The sequence below is a fragment of the Lolium rigidum genome, chromosome 1 (assembly GCF_022539505.1).
Source record: "Lolium rigidum isolate FL_2022 chromosome 1, APGP_CSIRO_Lrig_0.1, whole genome shotgun sequence".
Lineage (NCBI taxonomy): Eukaryota > Viridiplantae > Streptophyta > Magnoliopsida > Poales > Poaceae > Lolium > Lolium rigidum.
In genome coordinates, this window is record NC_061508.1 from 213,975,498 (window position 1) to 213,995,749 (window position 20,252).

A 20,252-nucleotide genomic window follows, 5' to 3' on the forward strand; every position below is an offset into this window, starting at 1 on the left:
CTTGTAAAAAGATTCTCCAACCTATTATCTATGAAAAGTACAAATCTAGATTCCTTGTGTTTTTAGTGATCCATCTAAATCCAGTTCCAAACTTGTCACTGCTTCATACCCGGGAGACACTGACTGGCTAATGTTACGGCTAAAAAGTCAGTTCCAAAGTTGCCACTGCACTTCTTACACCGGAGCCAACTGACTGGTTACATTTTTTCCAAGCTAACCTTTTCCTAATTTGTTTAACGTGATACTAGGATTGATTAGTCATTCTAAACTTGAGATCACAAACTCTGTAACAAAATCACAAACTAAACAAAGGAGGCACGCAACCGGAACAGCGAGCATGAATATTATAACCAAACCTGAAGATATATGTCCAAGAGGATGTCAAATAGGCACTGTATTCTTAAGAGCAAACACACATGAATTCAATGACACAGGGGTGCAATAATTTTAGAATGGGTAGTCTTACCGGTCAATATGAACTTGTACCAGCGTTGGTTCGAAGCCTGCACGCTCTCAGCAATCGCGTTCAGATCCTTTTGGGCCGATTTTACCATCTCCTTACCCCGCACGGCAACCTGAATTGCGAAAAATTCCTAGTGATCAAGGAACCTCAAGTCCTAAAACTGAGCTGCATTTGGATTAAGGAATCAGGAGAGGACCTGGAGCTTAACCACGGTCACGGAGGTCGTCTCACTCGACAGCCAGCCGTTTTTCGCGGCGAGGACCATGGCGGCGAACCACACGGCGATGCCTCCCCAAAGCCACATGTCGCTCGGGGGTTTAGGTATGAGGGTTTTGGAATTGGAAATAAAATATAGTGGGACTGTCTATTTGACAGTTGACTGATTTTTAATTTAGTGCAAGTCAAATTTTGCACCGTAGACAGAATGACACATGACACTGCTAGCCTAGTCAACACGTTCAACCCCTCACACCGATCTGCACCAGAAGTGGGAAACAGTCACTAATAAAAACCCACTCACACGATTTCAAAATCTGGATTACACTCGACATACATGATCCCTCCGACCCATATTAGTTGTCATTAATATAGATGTATCTAGATATATTTTAATTCTATGTACATCCATACTAGTGGCAAGTAATATGTATCGAAGTTAATACCTAAACTACAATGTTGATTGCCCTTATTTATATGTTCAAGAACGTATAATAGTGGACTGTAATAGAAAACTTGGAGTCCAAGAAAAATCATAAGGGAAATCGATTTTGCATGTTTACCTTTCTCGAACCTATTACACGGACCAATTGAAGTATTGCAAGTGCGTGAACAAGTGAGTTCATATGTGTCAAATGCTAAAATTTACACTTCCGATACCCCTAAATTACATGTTCTATATATTGTAACTTCGTTAAATTTATATGTAAAAATTGTTAACGTACAATATAACGCAAGAAATAATGGTACTCCCTCCGACTCAAATTAATTGGCTTGTTGCGCCAACTAATTTAGGCCGGATGGAGTGGAATAAATTGACCATCTGCATAGATCTATCCGTAATTAGTGACGCACTGAATCTGTAAAATTCACATGGTAAGTCAATATAATGGCATTAGGCAAGTTTACTCAACAAACTAGATATGTCAAACAAATACACAAACCTGCAATGACAGAACTAGCAACAAGGAAAAGAATAAAAATAGAAGAAAAAAGAGACAAAATGTCAACTACAACATTCTAAAAAAATAACTAAAAGAAAAAACATTGTACATGCAAGGGTCCATTACACAAAGTAAATAAAATGAGTAAAATATAAGCAAACTAAACACAGCAATATAAAATTCATAAATCCATGTGAATAGTCTGCAAGCAAAAAATAAAGAAAACAATTAGATACCAAAACCATCAACTTCGAATTTGTATTCTGAAAATATGAAAATGCATTAAAAATGTGGCAACTCCTAGCATACACACACCCTTAGGTAGAGCCATGCATGTAAAATCCAAGTGTTGAGGGGGCTAGAAAAGATGGTATAGTCCATGTGTTCCTGTTAGTATTTCAATTTTATACTCTCTTCGATCCTTTTTAATTGACTCGGTCAATTAAAAGGAACTAGGGGACGTATTATAATTATAATACAAAAACGTGTTTGAAAAAAAAAGTTTATGGGGAGAAAGGACTAGTAAATTGGTGCTATGTAAAGTAGTAATTCCTTTTGGCTATGCTTGCAAGGCCGTTAGGCGATAGGGGTTTCTCTCCTTTTGCTTATGGTTGGTTGTGATCTGCTCCGATCTGCAAGGGAGGTTGTTGGGATGTGACGGTGATGGGGTTGTTCTGGGCTCGGTCCCTAGGACCTCAGTCGGGGTGGTCACCTCCGATCCGTCTTGTAAGTCCTTCATCGACGGCTGCATCGCTGTATAGTTAGTGTCGGGCTTGGACTCGCACGGCTTCCGGTGAAAACTGAGGCAAATGATGGCGATGAATCTTGGCGCCATTCCTTGGCGAAGGCATCGTCTTATAGCTGCAACTTCTTTGATGGGATGCTCCGGGGTAAATTCTTGATTCGGGCTACCCGGCTCAGGCGTTGGCGACACTTTCTATGTCGTTCTCCCTCTTGAGGGCATCTATTTTGGACACATAATGACTAGAGTGGTCTCGAGGTGGAGCGGTGTTGCTTCTAGCGCATCATCAACGATGACTCTCGACGACATGGTGAAACGGGGTCTCAATGTAGGACGCGTGATGGTGGACACGCTCGGGGTGGAGGTGTTGTCTGGTATTGTCGATGGCAAACTTGGAAACTTCTATGCGGATCTCTACCCTGAAGATGGCCCAACGGTTCGATGGCGGTGAAGGAATTTGAAGTTTGTGCATGAGGTGCTCGCCGAGGTTTGTTAGACCAAATGTGTGTTCCTGACTCTCCATGGAGTGACTCGGTGATGCCCTCAATACTTAGCTGATGTGGGTTGTTTATGTTTTTATACAACATAAGGCCCTGATGGCATGATCTTCACCCATTGTCGGGTTTGTAGATGTTGTTTGGTGGCTAGGAATTATTTGATGTATACTCTTGCTGGTCTTTTGTTGAATGAAATTAAAATAATCCATCTTTTCAATGCAAAGGTCGGAGGTTTCGACCTCCTTTTCAAAAAAAAAAATAACATAAGGAGTATAATGTCTTTTGGACAGAGTAGTACCAGAGTAGTACCTGTTAGTGGAAGTGGAGAGTGGACTTTTAGAGCAGGTGTTTGGTGAGCACCCGTATCCACACCATGTATACTGCATCAAGATCCGTGCTAATTCTTTTTGTTCCCCTCTCAAACAATTTCTCATTTTTGTATCTCTCACACCACACATTCTTTGAAGTCAAAAACTTGCAGATCACTTAAACATAACAATTGAAATGTGGGAAAAATATTTCTGATTTTTTATGTCATTATCTATATATGTATCTCAAGAATTTATTTTGAATTTTAAATAATTTAAAATTTAAATTTGCACAAAAAAATTCTGAACTATTTTTCCTCCATTCTATTTGTTTTTTTTGTGATTTGCAAAAAATCTAATCGAAATATTGTATAATTTGAGAGATAGAAAAAAGAAAAAGACAAAAAATGAGAAGTTGCGTGGAGAGCACCTGCTCCACCACACTTTTCCCCAGTGGAAGTCTTGCCATACCAAATCAAAGTGCACCATACAAACAGAAGGGAGTACTAGCATTCATACAAGGTTTTGGAAGTTGAAACTGTATGTAAATACTAATACTACCTCTATAAATAGATGTCTTAGATTTTTTAAAATTTAGATGTATCTATACACTACATCTATTTGTGAATGGAGGGAGTAATTTGTTTGCCGTTCGTGAGATGCAGGAAATTATATATTATGAAATGAATCTCGTAAACTCGGAAAGAGCATTTCTCTCTAAGCATTCATGCGGTAGCACACTGCACAACAGAGTAGATTGTTAGCATCATTATTGTTGCATAATGGCTGGCCTAACACACATCGCTCGATAACCAAACTGGGCGGATACATTCTGTAGAATTATGTATAAAGAGGAAACAGAAAAGGAACAGGCATGATCGGTATAAGTATACCATCACTCCATCAGATACCATAACTAATATCCGCATATGTTCTTCTAACTAAAAAGACCTGGCTCAAACGGTGGATCCAAGGGCGTGATGGGCAGCAGAACGCTGTCCTATTTGTTCATCGCGCAAGGGGTTTCAGGTTCGGGTAATCCTTCCGCATCCTCTCCTCCGAGAGAACGTCATCCACATCTTGAGGCGTCCACAGGACTCGAACACCCTGAAGCAGTATGATGATCGATCAGTTAGCAGAGCAACAAACTAAGATAATAATTAATATTGAATGAACGAATCAATCAGTCAGTCAATGTAACTTATGCCGGGAAGGAAACGTAGTACATACCCGAAGTTCACTTTCAGGCGTGGAGTTGAGCCTTGCTGCTACTGCGTCCAGATCTGCGGCGCTTCTGATCGCCTCAGGGAGCTCCATTGTTCCCTCAGCAGCAACAAGAATGGTAACCTGGAGAAGTTTGGGAATCATCAAAAATACTCCTCAGATCATCACAATAGCACGAGACATCCATGTTTCATCAGAAAAAAAGGAAAACCAAGATGCGCCAACACAAAAGAACTGCATACTTAGAAGTAGGATGGTAAAAGAAATTGAGGAATTTCTGTGAAGCACAGCATACCACTACATATTCATTTTTGCTGCCATCTGTTTTCATGGAGTAGGTTTTCTTTTGCTTGACCCCATTCCAGTTCCAAAGCGTTTCTTCATCAAATTTTCTTCTCTCCTGGGCAGAAACTCTGTCAAAATGTGCCTTCCAAGAATCATCTTCGTCCTCCCATCCGTTTTTCCTGACAACCTAAAGTATATGGAGTCAATGCAAATTTTCAAGATTCAGTGAGTTACTCTGCTCCCGTGCATACATGACATCAAAAGCGTCTTCACAACAAGAAGCAGCAGCGCATGTATAAAAGTATCTAATACCTGAAATTTCCAAATAATACAGGGGAGTGGTGTTTTGGAACATGGGTGCATATGCTCCCTATATTTTGAAATGCATCTTACACATGTTTTAAACTTCAAAAAAATTGAAACAAAAAATCCGCACGTACATCTTTACTTGCTACGCGCTTACAAAGTCGTATCATAAAAAATCGACTTATCATGTGACGTGTGTAAAAAAGACAAAATTCAGTGCTAAAAATAATGCTTTCCACGAGATAAACTTTCTCCTTTTTACATAGATCACAAAAAATATTAGTTTTTCGTGAAACTTGACAAACATTCATATATTATGGAGATGTACATGTAGAATTTTTTGACCAAATTTTTCGACATTTTAAAATATGATTTTTTGGTAGAGGGAGCATACGCACCCGGGAGCCGAATTGAATTTCCGATAATACAGCGTCTACTTTGTATCAAGCAAAGGTTTAAGAGTTTATATGCTATCTTACTGATAAGCATGAAGAGATGCAGAAAGACTGGTGACGGCGCAAGGTATCCAGGGTCTCTGCAAAATGGTGAATCGTCAGAACAGACCGAACAAAGTATTAGTACTTATGATATAAGATATTTAAAATAAAAGGTAAATTATCTTAGTACTGATGGGAGTCTCAGGAAAAAGTATTGACGGGCAACTTGTACTGGTAACTTCTGATATGCATTACTATGTACTATGCGAGTGCTTGAACTACATTGTGCATTATTCAGTATCCGGACATTTTGGACTCGCTATATCCCTGGCTCTAAATATAAATAGGCTGGTTTCAGCAAATACTGACATTGACCTGTGTCCACGTATGCACATCAAAATATATGTCGGTCTCGTAAAAAAACTCTACTCGAAACGGATACTTCCTCGTGTATAATTCGAACTTATCTCCACCCTATTTGCTACGAATTAAATGCACATCTAGATTCTTGTGTTTTTAATGATCCATCTAAATTCAGTTCCAAAGTTGCCACTGGGCTTCTTACCCCAAGCTACCTGACTGGTTACATTTTTTTATTTTTCCAAGCTAATTATATAAATATACTAGTAGCTAGGATTGATTTGACATTCTAATTTTGAGAAAATTATAAAGTTCAGATTTAAAGTACTGTTTCAATAGCACAATCTATCCAAAGAAGACACACAGCAGGAACAGCGCGAGCATGGAAGCCATCGAATAGGACAAACCTAGAGATCGATATCATGGCCTAGATAACAACCAAACTGAAGACGTATGTCAACGATGCATTGAATTCTAAAGCATGAACACACACAAATAAAACAGTTCCAGGTGCAATAATCTCAGGATTAGCAGTCCTACCAGTCAATATGAACTTGTACCATTGGCGGTTCGAAGCCTGCACCCTCTCAGCAATCGCATTAAGATCCTTCTGGACTGGTTTTACCATCTCCGTACCACGCAGCGCGACCTGCATGCATCGCGAAAAAATTCCAGATTTCCAGGTGATCAACGAACCACAAGTCGTAAAACTGAACTGCATTTGGATTAAGAAATCGGGAGAAGGACCTGCAACTTAACCACAGAGGTCCGCTCATCCGAGCCGTTCGTCGCGGCGACGACTATCATGGCGAACGCCGCGGCGAAGCCGCCCCACACCCACATGTCGCTCGGTGGCTTCGGAGGAGCCACCGCCGTGCCGACCGACTCGTGAGTCGCCTCCACCCCCTCCTTCTTCTTCTTCTGCTTGGAGGACCACGAGGATGAAGACCAATCTATGGAATCTGTAGAGGAGTCGTCGCTGGAGGAAGAAGAGGAGGAGGAGGAGTCGGAACCGCCGCACGAGCCGCCGGATAGGGCGAGAGCGGTCTGCGGGGTTGCTGCCACCGCCGCCGCGGCGACGAGGAGAGGAGAGAGGACGAGTGGGCTCCGACGGGGCTCCGTGTAGGGGAGTGCTTCGTCCTCGTCCTCGTCGCCGCGCGCAGCGACTGGACCCAGCGGAGGGGTCGCCGCGGCCAGGGACCGGATGACGATCCGCGGCGAGGAGGCGAAGCGGAGGAAGGGGTGCGACGGAGGTCCGCCGCGTCGGAGGGCAGGTGGGGAGTGGTGCAGGCGGGTAGCGATCGCCGCCATTTGGAGAGGCAAGGGTTTAGCTATGAGGGTTTTGGAATTGGAAAACTGAAAGCCGGAATAAGCTCACGATTTAAAGGGGAAAACAGGCAGCTGCGTGCCTGACGTAGGCATCTCTAGCGGCGCGACTCATTTTAGCTTTCACGCGCGTTCGTTTGCGTCGACCCTTTTGGTCGAAATCGATCGCGCGTCCATTTACGTCGGGGGTGGCTCCAGCGGCACGGCGCATTTTTGTAGGACGAATCATTTTTTTAAAACATGAAACATAGTTTACATACTTAAAACATAAAAAATAAACCTAAACGCCTACTGCTCCTCGTCGCTGTGCTGCTCCTCGTCGCTGTGCTGCTCCTTGAGCTCCGGTATGACCCAAGGCCAGTTGCCATCCGGGGGAGCGTACGCCGGGCGCGCCGCCGCCGGTGCTCGAGGTTGAGGAGGCTACGGCTGTGGCGGAGGTGGAGGCGCCCAGTGATGTGGCTGTACCGGCGGTGGAGGCGCCCAGTACTGCGGCTGTGGCGGCGGTGGATGCGCCCAGTGCTGCGGCTGTGGCGGCGGTGGAAGCGCCCAGGCCTGCGGGCTGCGGCTGTGGCGGCGGTTGAGGCGCCCAGTGCTGTGGCTGTGGCGGCGGTGGAGGCGCCCACTGCTGCGGCTGTGCCGGCGGTGGCGGAGGCGCCGCCGACTCCAGGAGCGCCAGTCGAAGTGCTTCATCCGCCGACAGGCCCGGCGGCATGATGGCGGTGGCGTAGCGGGGCACCGGCGGCTGCACAAGCGCGTCGTACTCGGAGACGAGGACGGCGACCTTCGCCATCTCGTCGTCCGTCATGTTCTCCGGAAACTCAAAGTTCCGGCCCTCCGCGAAGGCCTGCTGCCATTCGTCGAAGACGACTCCTCGCTATGGTACGCGAGCGCCTCGACGTAGTAGTCGTCATCGTCGTACACGGTGTAGGCTTCGTCGTCGTCGTCCTCGCGGTCGTCGGCGTCGTTGTGCTGCGTCTGCTGACGTCGCGTCCGCGCCTCTTGACGACACGTCGGCGCCTGCTGATGACGGGACGGCGCCTGCTGACGACGAGCCGGCGGTGCAGGGCCGAAGGGGTAATCCCTGTCGCCCATGAAGCCTGCCCTTCGTCTCCTGTCCGTCTCCGTGGACAGGTACGTACGCCAAAGCTCCGAGTCGATGGCGTACGCCGGATCGTCGCGGAGGTCCGCCGGCAGATACCGCCTCCTGCGTCGGATCTTCGCCGTCCGATCAGGCTCACGCGCATGTACTGGAGGGATGGACACCCGGCGGCAGCTGAGCCGCCAGGCAGCTGCACGCCGGACCAGGCATCATCGCACGGCATCCATTTGCCGTGCATGAGCCTCCCCACCGTGACGGGGAGCGGCACCCTCTTGCAGCCGCTGCCGGAGGCCTCGAAGTCGTTTTTCTTCCCCATGGCGCTGCGGCGGTGGTGGTGCGAGTGGAGGCGTGGTGTGGGTGAAGGAGCGACGCGGCCGGTGGACTTTTAAGGGCGGCCGCGCGCGGGATACGATGCCATTGAAGGCGGCGCAGAAGCCCAGCCGCTGCCCGCCGGTGCGCGTGCGGAACGAGGCAGCCGCGCCATTGATGGCGAAGGCTGCGGCGCAGACGCGGAAGCGCTGACCGCCGAAGTGATGCCCTCGATGCAGGCTCGCTGCCAGGCGGGCCCGGTGGAGAAGCGAGCGGACACTTTGCGCGTCCGCCGAGCGTCCGCCGAGACGCAAACCTGACGCATATTTGGGCCAGGTTTGCGTCTCCGCAAACTGCCCGGTCATTTTGCGTCGCCCCGCTGGACCAGGCCCCAGACGCATTTCCGGTCACGGCGGACACAAACGGTTGCTCAGCGTCCGTTTGCATCGCGCCGCTGGAGATGCCCTAACAGGAACACAATCCACAGGGAAAGTGATGTGTTTAAAATAGAGCAACTTGAACTTCAATTTGGAACAAAAAAAAAAAGACCAACCAGGACACCGATATATGGATAGAACAAGACGTCTGGGATTCAATTTGGAACAACAAATATCGATCACCCAAAGGTATTTTAGATCTGATTCATGTCCAATGAACAATCAAAGGCCCTACATTACAAAACAATGAAAACAACTAACAACTACAACACAAACTCTACTACACTCATGGTAAGACTTCAACTAAAGAAAGTTCAAAAAAATTAAAAGTTCAAAAAAAGTAGACTTCAACTAAAGCCCGCCCCAAGAGACAAGACAAACACAGCATCGTTCGAACATTGGCTGGCCATGCACTAAGCTTGTCTGCTACCGTTATTTGGTTCTCCAGATCAACAGGACCACATCATTAGGATGGGGTGAAGGCCAGAGTCACTTACTCCATTGCCATTGTGTCGACGCCACGTCCACCAGGACACTCAAGCAAAGAAATGCACGTAAGTAGGACACACATTTGACTACGAACCTCCTCCATTTGAAAAAGGAAAGCAGATAGACAGGGATGCTAGCAAGACAAGCTTTTATGAAAGTCAATCTAGTAGCATAAGAAAGTAATTTACCTCTCCATTTAGCAATTCTCTTCAGAATTTGGTCTATGAGAGGTTGGATATCTTCCCTTTTGAGTTTATTGTAATGCAATGGAATACCTAAATATTTGATGGGGAATTTTCCTAAAGCATAACCAATGATGTTAATGTGTGTGGGCTCTGAACCTCATTAACACTCAGATGGCCAACTGCTTGTGGAATGATTTTAAAAGGTACATGAAACTCCATCTAGCAAATTGGAAGTTAGTTTGTAAAAATAAGGATTTTAATTTGGTGGTCAAGGTAAATCCCAGACCTAGCCAATGTCAACCTTTGCCTTCTGGGTTCCTGGATAAAAAGATATTTTATGGATGATGAGAAGCTCTGAAAAACTATAGTAGATGCTAAGTATAATACACACAACCCCAACATTTTATGCAGCTCTACATCAGGGGTCTCCCAATTCTGGAAGGGTGTGATGTGGGCCGCAGAAAGTGTCAAATTTGGGTATAGATAGAAAGTGGGTGATGAGACCAAAATTAGATTTTGGGAAGACACTTGGTTTGGCACCTCCCCACTAGCTGTTCAGTATTTTGAACTCTTTGTAGTTTGCAATGAACAAAAAAAAACCATTGCCCATATCTGGGATGGTTCTACTCTCATGCTCTCCTTTAGTAGAAACTTCCCTCCTGCCCTTATGCAACAATGGCAAGAATTAGAAGAGATTATTTCTTACATCACTTATACAAATGATTGTGACTCTTTAATATGGCAATATGAGTCATCTGGTATATATTCAACTAGCTCTCTATATGCAATTATAAATTTTGGAGGTGTTATACCCATTCATATACATGCTGTTTGGGACCTGGTTATACCTCCTAGAGTTCATATTTTCCTATGGCTTTTATCTCGCAATAAACTAATGACTAGAGATAACCTGCTAAAAAGGAAAATGAATAAGTATGTGTGTTGCATCTTCTGCTCGGAGGATGAAAACATTGATCACGTTTTTTTAAAGTGCATTGTGGCTAAGCAAATTTGGCAATTCAACTCTAGCTTTTTCAACATTCAAATTGGACAGGATTATCTGTCCATTGCTAGATTCTCGGTTGCAAACAAAAAGCACCCACTTCTATACTCTGTCTGTGCTGCCACTCTTTGGTGAATTTGGAAATTTCGTAATGAGATGATCTTTAATGGATAACTTTGGCTTAATTTGCATCAGTCCTTCGAATGATCCTACTCTCGATCAGAAGATGGAAGATCATTTTCAAGGACCCAATGCTTCCCCTCGTCGACCGCTTCTGCGGGCATGCGTTGAAGGAGCTATCGACGAACTTCAGGATCATATGTGGCTGAATGAAGCTCGTCCTCGCCAAGATTCCTGCCCATCTCCTCCAAATACCAAGAAGAAGGCGCTTCTTGGCACATGGAATACTCCTACATCGACCCTGGAGGCGTCATCCTGCATCTCCCCCACGTTCGCTGAAGCCTGAAGCCCGATTCTCTTTAATTTGTGATTCAATGTAGTATTATGCTATTTCCTTTCCAATCTATATATGGTCGAAATTCTAAACCAATATAATGTGCTATTGGGACCGCACTGAAAAATCTAATCATTGCAGAGTGCCAAGCCGAAGTCATGCATTCAACGGAAGGCTTGTGTGAACTAAGGTCACCAGGTCTACTGATGGACTATGCCATTGGATGTCCTACGAAGCGCCCGAAGTCAACATGAAGCAAGGTGGAACTTGGTACGTTTGCATTCATGCATTTTAAATCTGTATCGCAGATTGTGCACACATGAGCTCTCTTCAAGTCTTCATACAGTCCCTAAGTCTGCTAATAATTGAAATCTTATGTGTATTATTTCTATCCAGGTGATGCCAAGGACGCAATGTCACCTCCACGAAGATGAGGCGATTCTATCATCAACGTGAACCCACTGCTATTACATTAGCTTGTAATTTATGTGGGCGAGTCACCAGGGAAACTATCCTAAAATTGAAATTATTTCGAACTAATCCTACAATACGAACATCATCATTCGAATTTGCATTTGGTCTCTGGACAGTTCCATCAATGTTAATATCAGGGCACTATCCATCTGCCCATCCCAGTGAGAATATACAAGATTCCAGTATCTATACTATATTATATTAGAGGTGGTACGTCACTTTGCACTTTGCACTTTGTATTTTGAAACATATGGAGCATCTAATCTTACATCAATGGATCAGATCTCCTGAATCTATACTATTTTATTGAAGTTGGTACGTCACTTTGCACTTTACACTTCGTATTTTGAAAGCATGTGAAGCATCCAATTTTACACCAATGAATCAGATCTCCTGAGTCATACTACTAACAAATTGGTCCAAAATCAATCATGTGTATTAATTACTTTGATTGTGATTTATTTCGACAATGACGATTCGGGGCTCCCTCGCGTCGTCCCCTCCAGGCGACGCAGGGGCGAACCCTAGCCCCCCAGCACCGCCACCCCCTCCCCTTCCTCCCCGCCTCGTCGCCCCTGGAGGCCGCCGCCGGCAAAGGCCGTGTTGCGCCCGTGATGGGGGCGGTGGGGATGTGGTCTCGTGGCCCTCCTCGCTGCGGGATGGAGGTCAGCGCAGCGCTGGGCCCCTCGCCGCTCCTCCGCATCGTCTCCGGTGGCCCAGGCCTGCTGCGGGCTCCCGGTGCAGCTCCGGCGCCTCCCCGTCGTGGTGACGGGCCCCGGCATCGTCTCTGACCAGAATCGAGCCGCCGACCCCTACAGATCTGGTGCCGCCCTCCCGTCGTGGTGGTGGGTGTCGGGCCCGGATTTGCTCGGGACAAGCTTCCGGCTTAGGCTGTTGGTCCCTGCGTTGGTGGAGTCGGGCCGGCGGCACGGTTGGGTCCGTGTCGCCTCAGGCACAGTTGGGGCTGTGTCTTGGCTGCCGGGGCAGGGGATCCGGGCAGTGGTGCGATGCTGCTCCAGGGGTGGGTGGCGCTTGCTGATGCTCGCTGGTTGCCAGCCGTGGTCGCTCGCGGGCGATGCTGTGTTGGCGGTGGTAGCATCCGGCTCTTGTCGCCGCCTCGCCATATGCTTGGCAGGGCGTTGTGCTTCGCCATGGACGGCAGGGGCTGCTCCGAGGCGGCATGGACGGGCTGTACATGCTATGGTTGCTGCGGCGATTTTGGCGGTGTGCGGCTGGTGTTGGCGTTGAGCTTGGCGTAGTTGACCCGGGGTATAGGTCATTGCGTCCCCTGGGCTGGCAAGACTAGTTGTAGTGTTGTCGGCGGTGCCGGCTCTGTTTCCCACTCTGCGGTCTCGTGGTGGTGGCTGGCCTCAGCTTCTGGGGGGACATCGGCGAAAGCTGTGCAAGGCCTTGGCCGTTGTGGGTGACGACGACGTCCTCGACGCCGTGTCCCTTCTTGGAGGCGTCACCAAATGTCCCTCCTTTTTCGTAGTTGGATCACGCCGCCAGGCTTAACTTGCGCGCTTCTCCGATGGCGCAAAGTTCTCTTCTTTGGCTTTAGGCACACCCTCTTCACCTTCTTTGTGCTTGTCACCGTCATTGTCTCCGTGGCTACATATACACGGTGTTTGGTCTAGTTTGGGCGGCCTCCTAGATACCCAGGGGTGGTTTCCTAGGCCGGCGTCATGCCGCAAGCGATACCGGTGGCTTCTTCCTTACGCCGTGGGAGCAATGTGTCGTAGGGTAAGTGTCAAGGCTGCGTCTTGAGGGGTGGTGTTGGGCTAGGGCGAAAGCCCGGGAAGGCCTCGGACGATGCGGGTGACGGCGACGCCCTTGGGCGCCGCTCTCCTCCTTGCAGGCGTCTCTATCAAGCCCTCCCCCTTTAGTATCTCGAGATAGGAAGATAACCACGCTCTCACGGTCATGAGTGCGCTTTGCTTAAGCATGGGAGATCTGTTAGTTCGGGCAGTTCTCGGCGCCGTGCCCTTGCAACAGAAGACAACACTTCCATTGACGGAATCAAGCTCTCTGCCTAGTTAGCTAGTGTTTTGTAGCTTGTTTCTCTTCTTTTTTGTTGCTTCTTTTGGTTGGTAACCCTAACATTTCGCTGTTTTTTCTTATCTGTTGTTGCTACCATTGTACGCCTGGCTGGTTGATGGCTTTGTTAATTCAAAGTCGGGCTTTCGAGCCTTATGTTTAATTTATTTCGACAATCAAAGTAATTAATACACTGATATTGTGTATTAATACACTGATATTGTGTATTAATACACGGATATTGTGTATTAATTACTTTATTGTGATTGATTTCGAACCAAACAATCAAAGTATTAATACACATATATTGATATATTCCCTTTATCGAAAAATACACAGATATTGTGTATTAATTACTCTAATTAATTGCGGACCAAACAATGAAAGTTATTAATACATAGATATTGTGTATTAATTACTTTGATTGTAATTGATTTCGGATCAATTTGTAGTAATATGATTCGGGAGATCTGATCCATTAGTGTAAGATTGGATGCTCCAGATGCTTTCAAAACGCAAAGTATAGATGATTTGAGCCCTCCTTAAATCTGGGTTCGCCTACCAAATGTTTGGTCAGAAACGAAGCTCTCGATACGTTCTACGTCGTCAAGGATGATGTTCGGAGCAATACACCTCCTTCTCAGGTACGATTGAGATTGGGTTTTGTCTGATTTCTTAGCTAGGGAAAATCGGTCGTCATTGATGTTCTGCAGCTGGGTTGCTCCTGTGAGTGTAGCGCAGCTAAGAGTGGAGCCGCGGGAAGGGCAAGGTCAGGCTCGGCTCGGCTCCTCTCCGCGTCCTCAGGCTCTGGCAGATTGGCTGGGAAGGTGGCCGTCATCACCGGCGCGGCTAGCGGCATTGGGAAGGCGACCGCTGCGGAGTTCGTCAAAAACGGCGCCAAGGTCGTCATCGCTGACATCCAGGACGATCTCGGACATGCTGTGGCGGAAGAGCTTGGTGGGTCGGACACGGCCTTCTACGCCCATTGCGACGTGACCAACGAGGCGCAGGTGGCGGCCGCCGTGGACCTCGCCCTGGCGCGCCACGGCCGCCTCGACGTCATGTTCAACAACGCTGGCATCATTGGCGGCACCAGCCCCATCGAGTCCATGGACCTGGCCGACTTCGACCGCGTCATGGCCGTCAACCTCCGGGGTGTGGCCGCCGGCATCAAGCACGCGGCACGGGCCATGGTCCCACGCAGCCAGGGGTGCATCCTGTGCACGGCCAGCACAGCGGGCGTGCTGGGCGGGTCAGCCCCCCACGCATACAGCGTCTCCAAGACGGCCGTCGTCGGCATGGTGCGGTCGGCTGCGGTGGAGCTGGCGGCGTGTGGCGTCAGGGTGAACGCCATCTCACCATACGGCATCGCCACATCCATGGCCAAGCGGGGCGTGAGGGAAATGTTGGGGCTCCCGCCAGTGGGCACTGACACTGACGACGAGGAGGTGATCAGACGGGTGTTCGAGGAGGACTTCAACGAGATGGGTGGTGGCGTGGTGTTGCGCGCAGAGGATGTGGCGAGGGCGGCCGTGTTTCTCGCGTCCCACGACGCAAGGTACATCACCGGGCATAATCTCATGGTGGACGGTGGGTTCTCCGTGGGGAAGCCGCTCAACGTCCCGATGCGTTGAACAAGGTGGGATGCCGTGTCCGGTTGCTAGAAGTTTGCCAAAAATGAATAAATAAATCAGAGACAAATCAGAAATGTTGCAATAATCCTTGGTTTGACCACCAGCAGAAATCAGCTATAGGGGTCGTTTGGTTGCTCGTAGATTTTCGCTGCATCCAAGGAATTTGTCTCAGTGGCGACGTTGGGAGTATGCACCTGTATTCAGGTCAATGCCCAAGATTCTGGGCAAAACAAATTTTTATACTCCTCCGTACTACATGTTCTCATCTGATCCAATACTAACTAGTTTCGCATGGCACAGATCAGATGGATATAGTAGTAGTAGTAGATTGCTTGCACGAGCATGAAGTCGTGTTCAGTGTACTGAAGGGTGCTATCCACCTAGCTCGACCAGAAGCACTCGTGGCGTCGCACATCAGACGCACATATTTTCTCTGTTTCATTCTATAGTGCCTATATTTTTTTGCACGGAAATTAGCGCAAGAGTATTATTTACACAAAACCTCTAGCTGAATCATTTGAGATCAACATAAAATTTGGAAAATCCATATCTTACTAACTTACCATAACAAATTTGGAAGCTGAACGATTTGGGAGCTGAATGGGGAGGGGGTAATTAAAAAAAAGCTAAACTACAACCTTATATTCTGAAACAAATACCAAAAATCTATAGGCACTATAGAAAGGAACGGATGGAGTATATCGGAAGAGGGCGCGGCAGCCCTAGCGATTGCGGCGCGACTGGTAGCAAGCTGAGCAGCGGTCAACGCCTCAGCGGAGCAGGCTATTGTGGCGGCGACCGTCGGGGAGCAGAGCAGTGGCCCGCCAAGGTGGAGCAGGCTACAAGCGACGGCCGACGGTGACCGAGGCGAGGGCAACGCACAGAAAAAACAAAAATACAGTAGTTCATATACTGCGTTGAGAAAAAAAATTATACAATGAATACCTAGCAACTAGAACCTGGCGCTGCCACTGACTTGTCTTTGTATAAGTTGTAGGAGGTTATGTGACCGAAAAGTTACGTTGTGAAAGTAGATTGGTTACCAACAAGTCGTGTTGAGCATCGTAGCAGCTTGTCAATTGGTTGGGCTCTTTTTCTATTTGACGTTTTCGGCATGCATTTAGTTACGAGCTATTTTTCACAGACGGTTACTACATCCACTTCATGGTGAGCATACCAAAGCGATCAAGATGTTTGAAATAATAGCATTTCAAGCAGGCCTAATATATAGCACATTGGCGAATTATTTATTTAGCTCTATTAGTGCATTGTTACCTAGACTCAGAATTGAACTGCTATGAAACATTGGAATAGAATGAAAAGGTATGGTTCATGTCTGAGTGTTTAGTTGGAGGTGTTATGGAGTGTATAATAGATTGTATTAGCTCTTTTCGTTAGTTTGGGCTTTCAGTTGCGTTTGCTAGTGGTATTTTAAAAGTTGGCTTTTGAGGGTGAGGTATTTTATTACTCCCTCCGTTCCTTTTTAATTGACTCGGATTTAGAATAAATTTGTACTAAATTTGAGTCAATTAAAAAAGAACGGAGGGAGTATAATAAATTACACATATATCAATTACTTACAGCATGTACTAAATTGACAAGTAATTTGAATTAGGAAGGCACATTGCACAGAGTTTATGCAGACTTTGTAACATGATGGATCCTCTATAAAAAGAATTTTGAATAATCAGTAAGAGTTCATGGGTAGGAACATAAAAGATCAGCCACAAACCTAATTTGCACACATTACCCAGATAAACTAAAGTTTGAGCTACACCATATTGCACACGAATGGAAATTGGCAGCCTCAATTCTAAATGATTTTGTTTGAAGACAAAGTGACCGTGAGTACCAGCCTACCATACAACGTTTTTTCCTAAATAGATCGTATATACTATGGCATCTAAGAATATGAAAAGAACGCCGTCCTAGTCATCATAATGGGGCCTCAGATGAGGATAATCTGCTAGAAGCTTCTCTTCAGTAAGTACGTCGTTTTCCTCTTGGGGAGTCCATAAAACATGAATGCCCTGAGACAGCAGCCACAAGTAGGAAATTCATATCAGCAATGTTAGAAGAAAATGACATGGGAAACATTGTTACTCCTTTGTCCTCAGTTAAACATCTGAAAGCAGTTGAGAAAAATGATAGGAAATATTCTCCATACCCAAATATCTCCTGCGCGTAAAGAGTTGAGTTTTTTCACTACTGCTTCCAGATCTGCGGGTCTTGTGATCTTTGGGAACTCCAGGGCTCCATTAGCAGCAACTACGATGGTTACCTGTAGGAATCGGAAGTCGTCACAGATAGTCAATATGCAACAATAAAAACTTTGAAATCATTAAAACAATTGTGTTCGCCTACTTGTCTCAGTCAAGAGATAGAATGCATCGACAAGGAAGCATACACGGCCATTTTTCTGGAAACATTTTATTGTGTTTGAAGTTCACATACCACTATATATTCGTTTCTGGAGCCATCTTGCTTTTTGGAGTACTCTTTCGTCCTCTTAATTCCCTCCAAGCTGTAGAGTGTTTCTTCGTCAAACTTGCTCCGCTCCTCGATAGAAATTTCATCGAAATGCTCCTCCCAAGAATCCGTTCCATCTTTCACATCAACCTAAAATATTACATCCAATGCTCGGTGAGTTCAACTATAACTAAAGGTACTGAATAAAGATTTATGTATCACAAGAACCATTAAACCATATAGATTTATGTATCACAAGATGTATATCGTATATATTTCTTACTGATAAGCTTGAAAATACGCAGCAATCCTTGTGACGGCTCAAAGAACATATGGTCTCTGCATAATGAGTCACAAGAACAAGATAAACAAGTCAGTACTGACAAACAATTGATATCAGCCATATATCTCAACAAGATGTACATCATGTACCAAAAGTAAAAAAAAAAACATCGAGGGAAAATGACTAACATTGTGCATGATAACCGATATTGTATATGATAACCTAGTATTCCACTGGATACTGCAACAGTCGTATTAGTCTTGCAGATAAGCAGGCTAGTTTTGTATTCCTTCGGTTCCATAATTTTTGCCATGGTTTTAGTTCAATTTTGAAATTTTGAACTAAAACAACGACATGAATTATGGAACGGAGGGAGTATGCTAATAAGTTATATCCCTGTATTTAAAGAAAGTATCTGATGTCCATCAGTATGGAGGTAAATGACCAACACTGCAGATACCCAGTATGCATAAGTAACGCAGTGCGAGATGAATACTACTGCAGTCTCATTGGGTCATGCGAATAAGCAGGCTGGTTTCTGTTCATTATGATAATATCTGATAACCACTCGTATCCAAACATACACAAATATGCATGCTCTTATATAAGAGTATTTGTCAACTTGTCTGCAACCTATGGCCTAGGTACTACTGTAAATTCCCTGCTTCAAGTGATATATCAATTTCCACAGCTGCAAAAACCACATTTAGTTCAAGTGTTGCCACTTGAGCCTAAGTGCAACAGTAAACTCCCTGCTTCAAGTAAAGTATCTATGCCCGCAGAAACCACCACAGAAACCGCATTCAGTTTAAGAGTGGCAACTTCACTTTATACACCGGAGATAACTGTATGTTGCCCAGGCTAACTTTTATACGTGTTAAAACGACTGGACATTAGTTTTCAATGAGAGGGTGAACTTGGCAGCAGAATCCTAAGTAGTAGTTTGAACAGAAAATACACTATATAAAGGCAATCACACGTGAGCAAAGCAAGACACCAGCATGTCATCTTCATCTTCTACTGTACTGAAGTTGCACAATACACAAGTTCAAGACTAACTGAAGCTATTGCACAACAGGGGCATGTATGCAAGTCAAATTTCAGAGGAATCATACGCATCAAAGTATCGAGAGCCCCAAGAGCTTAGGGATCACATTACCGGTCAACATGAGCTTGTACGCAGGCTTGTTGGAAGCCCGCACTCTGTCAGCAATCTCGTTCAGCTCCTGCTGAAACGGTTTCGCCCAGCCCAGCAAGGCCACCTGAAATCGCAATGAAACACATCAACCCGAAATCGTGACCACCTTTTGTCTAAAATCGTGACAACCTCCATTAACGAGAAACGTAAATTGCTGCTGAACTGAAGAGAACCGGGAGTACCTGGAGCTTAACCACGGTCGTCCTCGGCCGGCAGCGGTACGCCGCGACGGCGACCAGCACAACGAGGCCGATGGCCACCATCCAGAACACCGCGCCCGGGCCCTCGCCGGCGGCCGTGGCCACGCTGGGAGGCGCCGGCGTGCCGACCGACACGTAGGTCGTCCTCGACGAGTAGTACGAGTTTCCTTCCGAGCCCCAAGACGACGAGCGGCGGTTTTTCGAAGAGGACGACGACGACGACGAGCGCCCGCCCATGACGCCGCCGGACGCGGCGAGCGCGGCCTGCGGGAAGAACGCCGCCGCGAGGACGGCCACGAGCATCAAGGCGAGGACGAACCGCCGCCCCAGGGTCGCCATCGGAGGCGGGGGTTTAGCGAGGATGCCGACAGGTTTGATTCCGGGAAAACTATCGGCGGGTTGATCGTGTTGCCGCTGTTGGGTAAAGTTGGCCGCTACATATACTGCGATTGGAAGAACCAAGATGTATTGCCCCCGAACTCGAATCTCTGAATCTTCTTCGAAGGTGCCTCGGAGCTCTGGTATCTGAACTTCTTGGAAACCGATCTTCTCTTGTTATCAAAAAAAAAAACTTAGCATGTAAGTTTCCGAGATGCTAGCGTGGGACGTGGAGTTCTAGTCGTGTTCAGTGTCGCCAGAGAAACGGACAACAATTGTGTTTTTTCCTCGTGCGCGTGTGCGTTAAGGTTCATCTTATTAGCCTAGAAAGCCAACATGCATTTCATTCTCACTACCAATGAAACTTCATATGGACTTCAGAAAAAGTTCTATGCTGACTGGTGTTCCATATTTTTCGTCGCAAATTTGAATGTATCTAGACATATTTTATGAACAAGAATTATGGAACGCATGGACTACTAGCTTGCTTGGTTT

General features: G+C 46.4%; 2 protein-coding genes across 2 annotated transcripts; one reads left to right on the top strand and one right to left on the bottom strand.

The window, feature by feature from the left end:
* Positions 1-14,199: 14,199 nt before the first annotated feature.
* On the top strand, positions 14,200-15,229 carry LOC124654801 (short-chain dehydrogenase reductase 3a-like). The gene is made up of 2 exons (XM_047193790.1): positions 14,200-14,239; positions 14,332-15,229. Exons 1-2 carry the CDS (start codon positions 14,208-14,210, stop codon positions 15,227-15,229), a joined length of 930 nt encoding a protein of 309 aa, XP_047049746.1. The 5' UTR covers positions 14,200-14,207.
* Positions 15,230-16,907: 1,678 nt separating this feature from the next.
* LOC124689661 lies at positions 16,908-19,718 on the bottom strand. The gene is made up of 6 exons (XM_047223154.1): positions 19,362-19,718; positions 19,141-19,243; positions 17,982-18,037; positions 17,684-17,848; positions 17,397-17,510; positions 16,908-17,259 (listed from the first exon to the last, which is right to left on the bottom strand). Exons 1-6 carry the CDS (start codon positions 19,716-19,718, stop codon positions 17,158-17,160), a joined length of 897 nt encoding a protein of 298 aa, XP_047079110.1. The 3' UTR covers positions 16,908-17,157.
* Positions 19,719-20,252: the final 534 nt, after the last annotated feature.

Excerpts from the sequence above, each read along its gene's own strand:
- LOC124654801 (XM_047193790.1), top strand. The coding sequence starts at position 14,208 with ATGATGTTCGGAGCAATACACCTCCTTCTCAG. Across the intron at positions 14,240-14,331 it reads GCAATACACCTCCTTCTCAG|CGCAGCTAAGAGTGGAGCCG; the intron begins GTACGATTGAGA and ends CTGTGAGTGTAG.
- LOC124689661 (XM_047223154.1), bottom strand. The coding sequence starts at position 19,718 with ATGGCGACCCTGGGGCGGCGGTTCGTCCTCGCCTTGATGCTCGTGGCC. Across the intron at positions 19,244-19,361 it reads CGACCGTGGTTAAGCTCCAG|GTGGCCTTGCTGGGCTGGGC; the intron begins GTACTCCCGGTT and ends TTGCGATTTCAG. Across the intron at positions 17,511-17,683 it reads CCAGAAACGAATATATAGTG|GTAACCATCGTAGTTGCTGC; the intron begins GTATGTGAACTT and ends CGATTCCTACAG.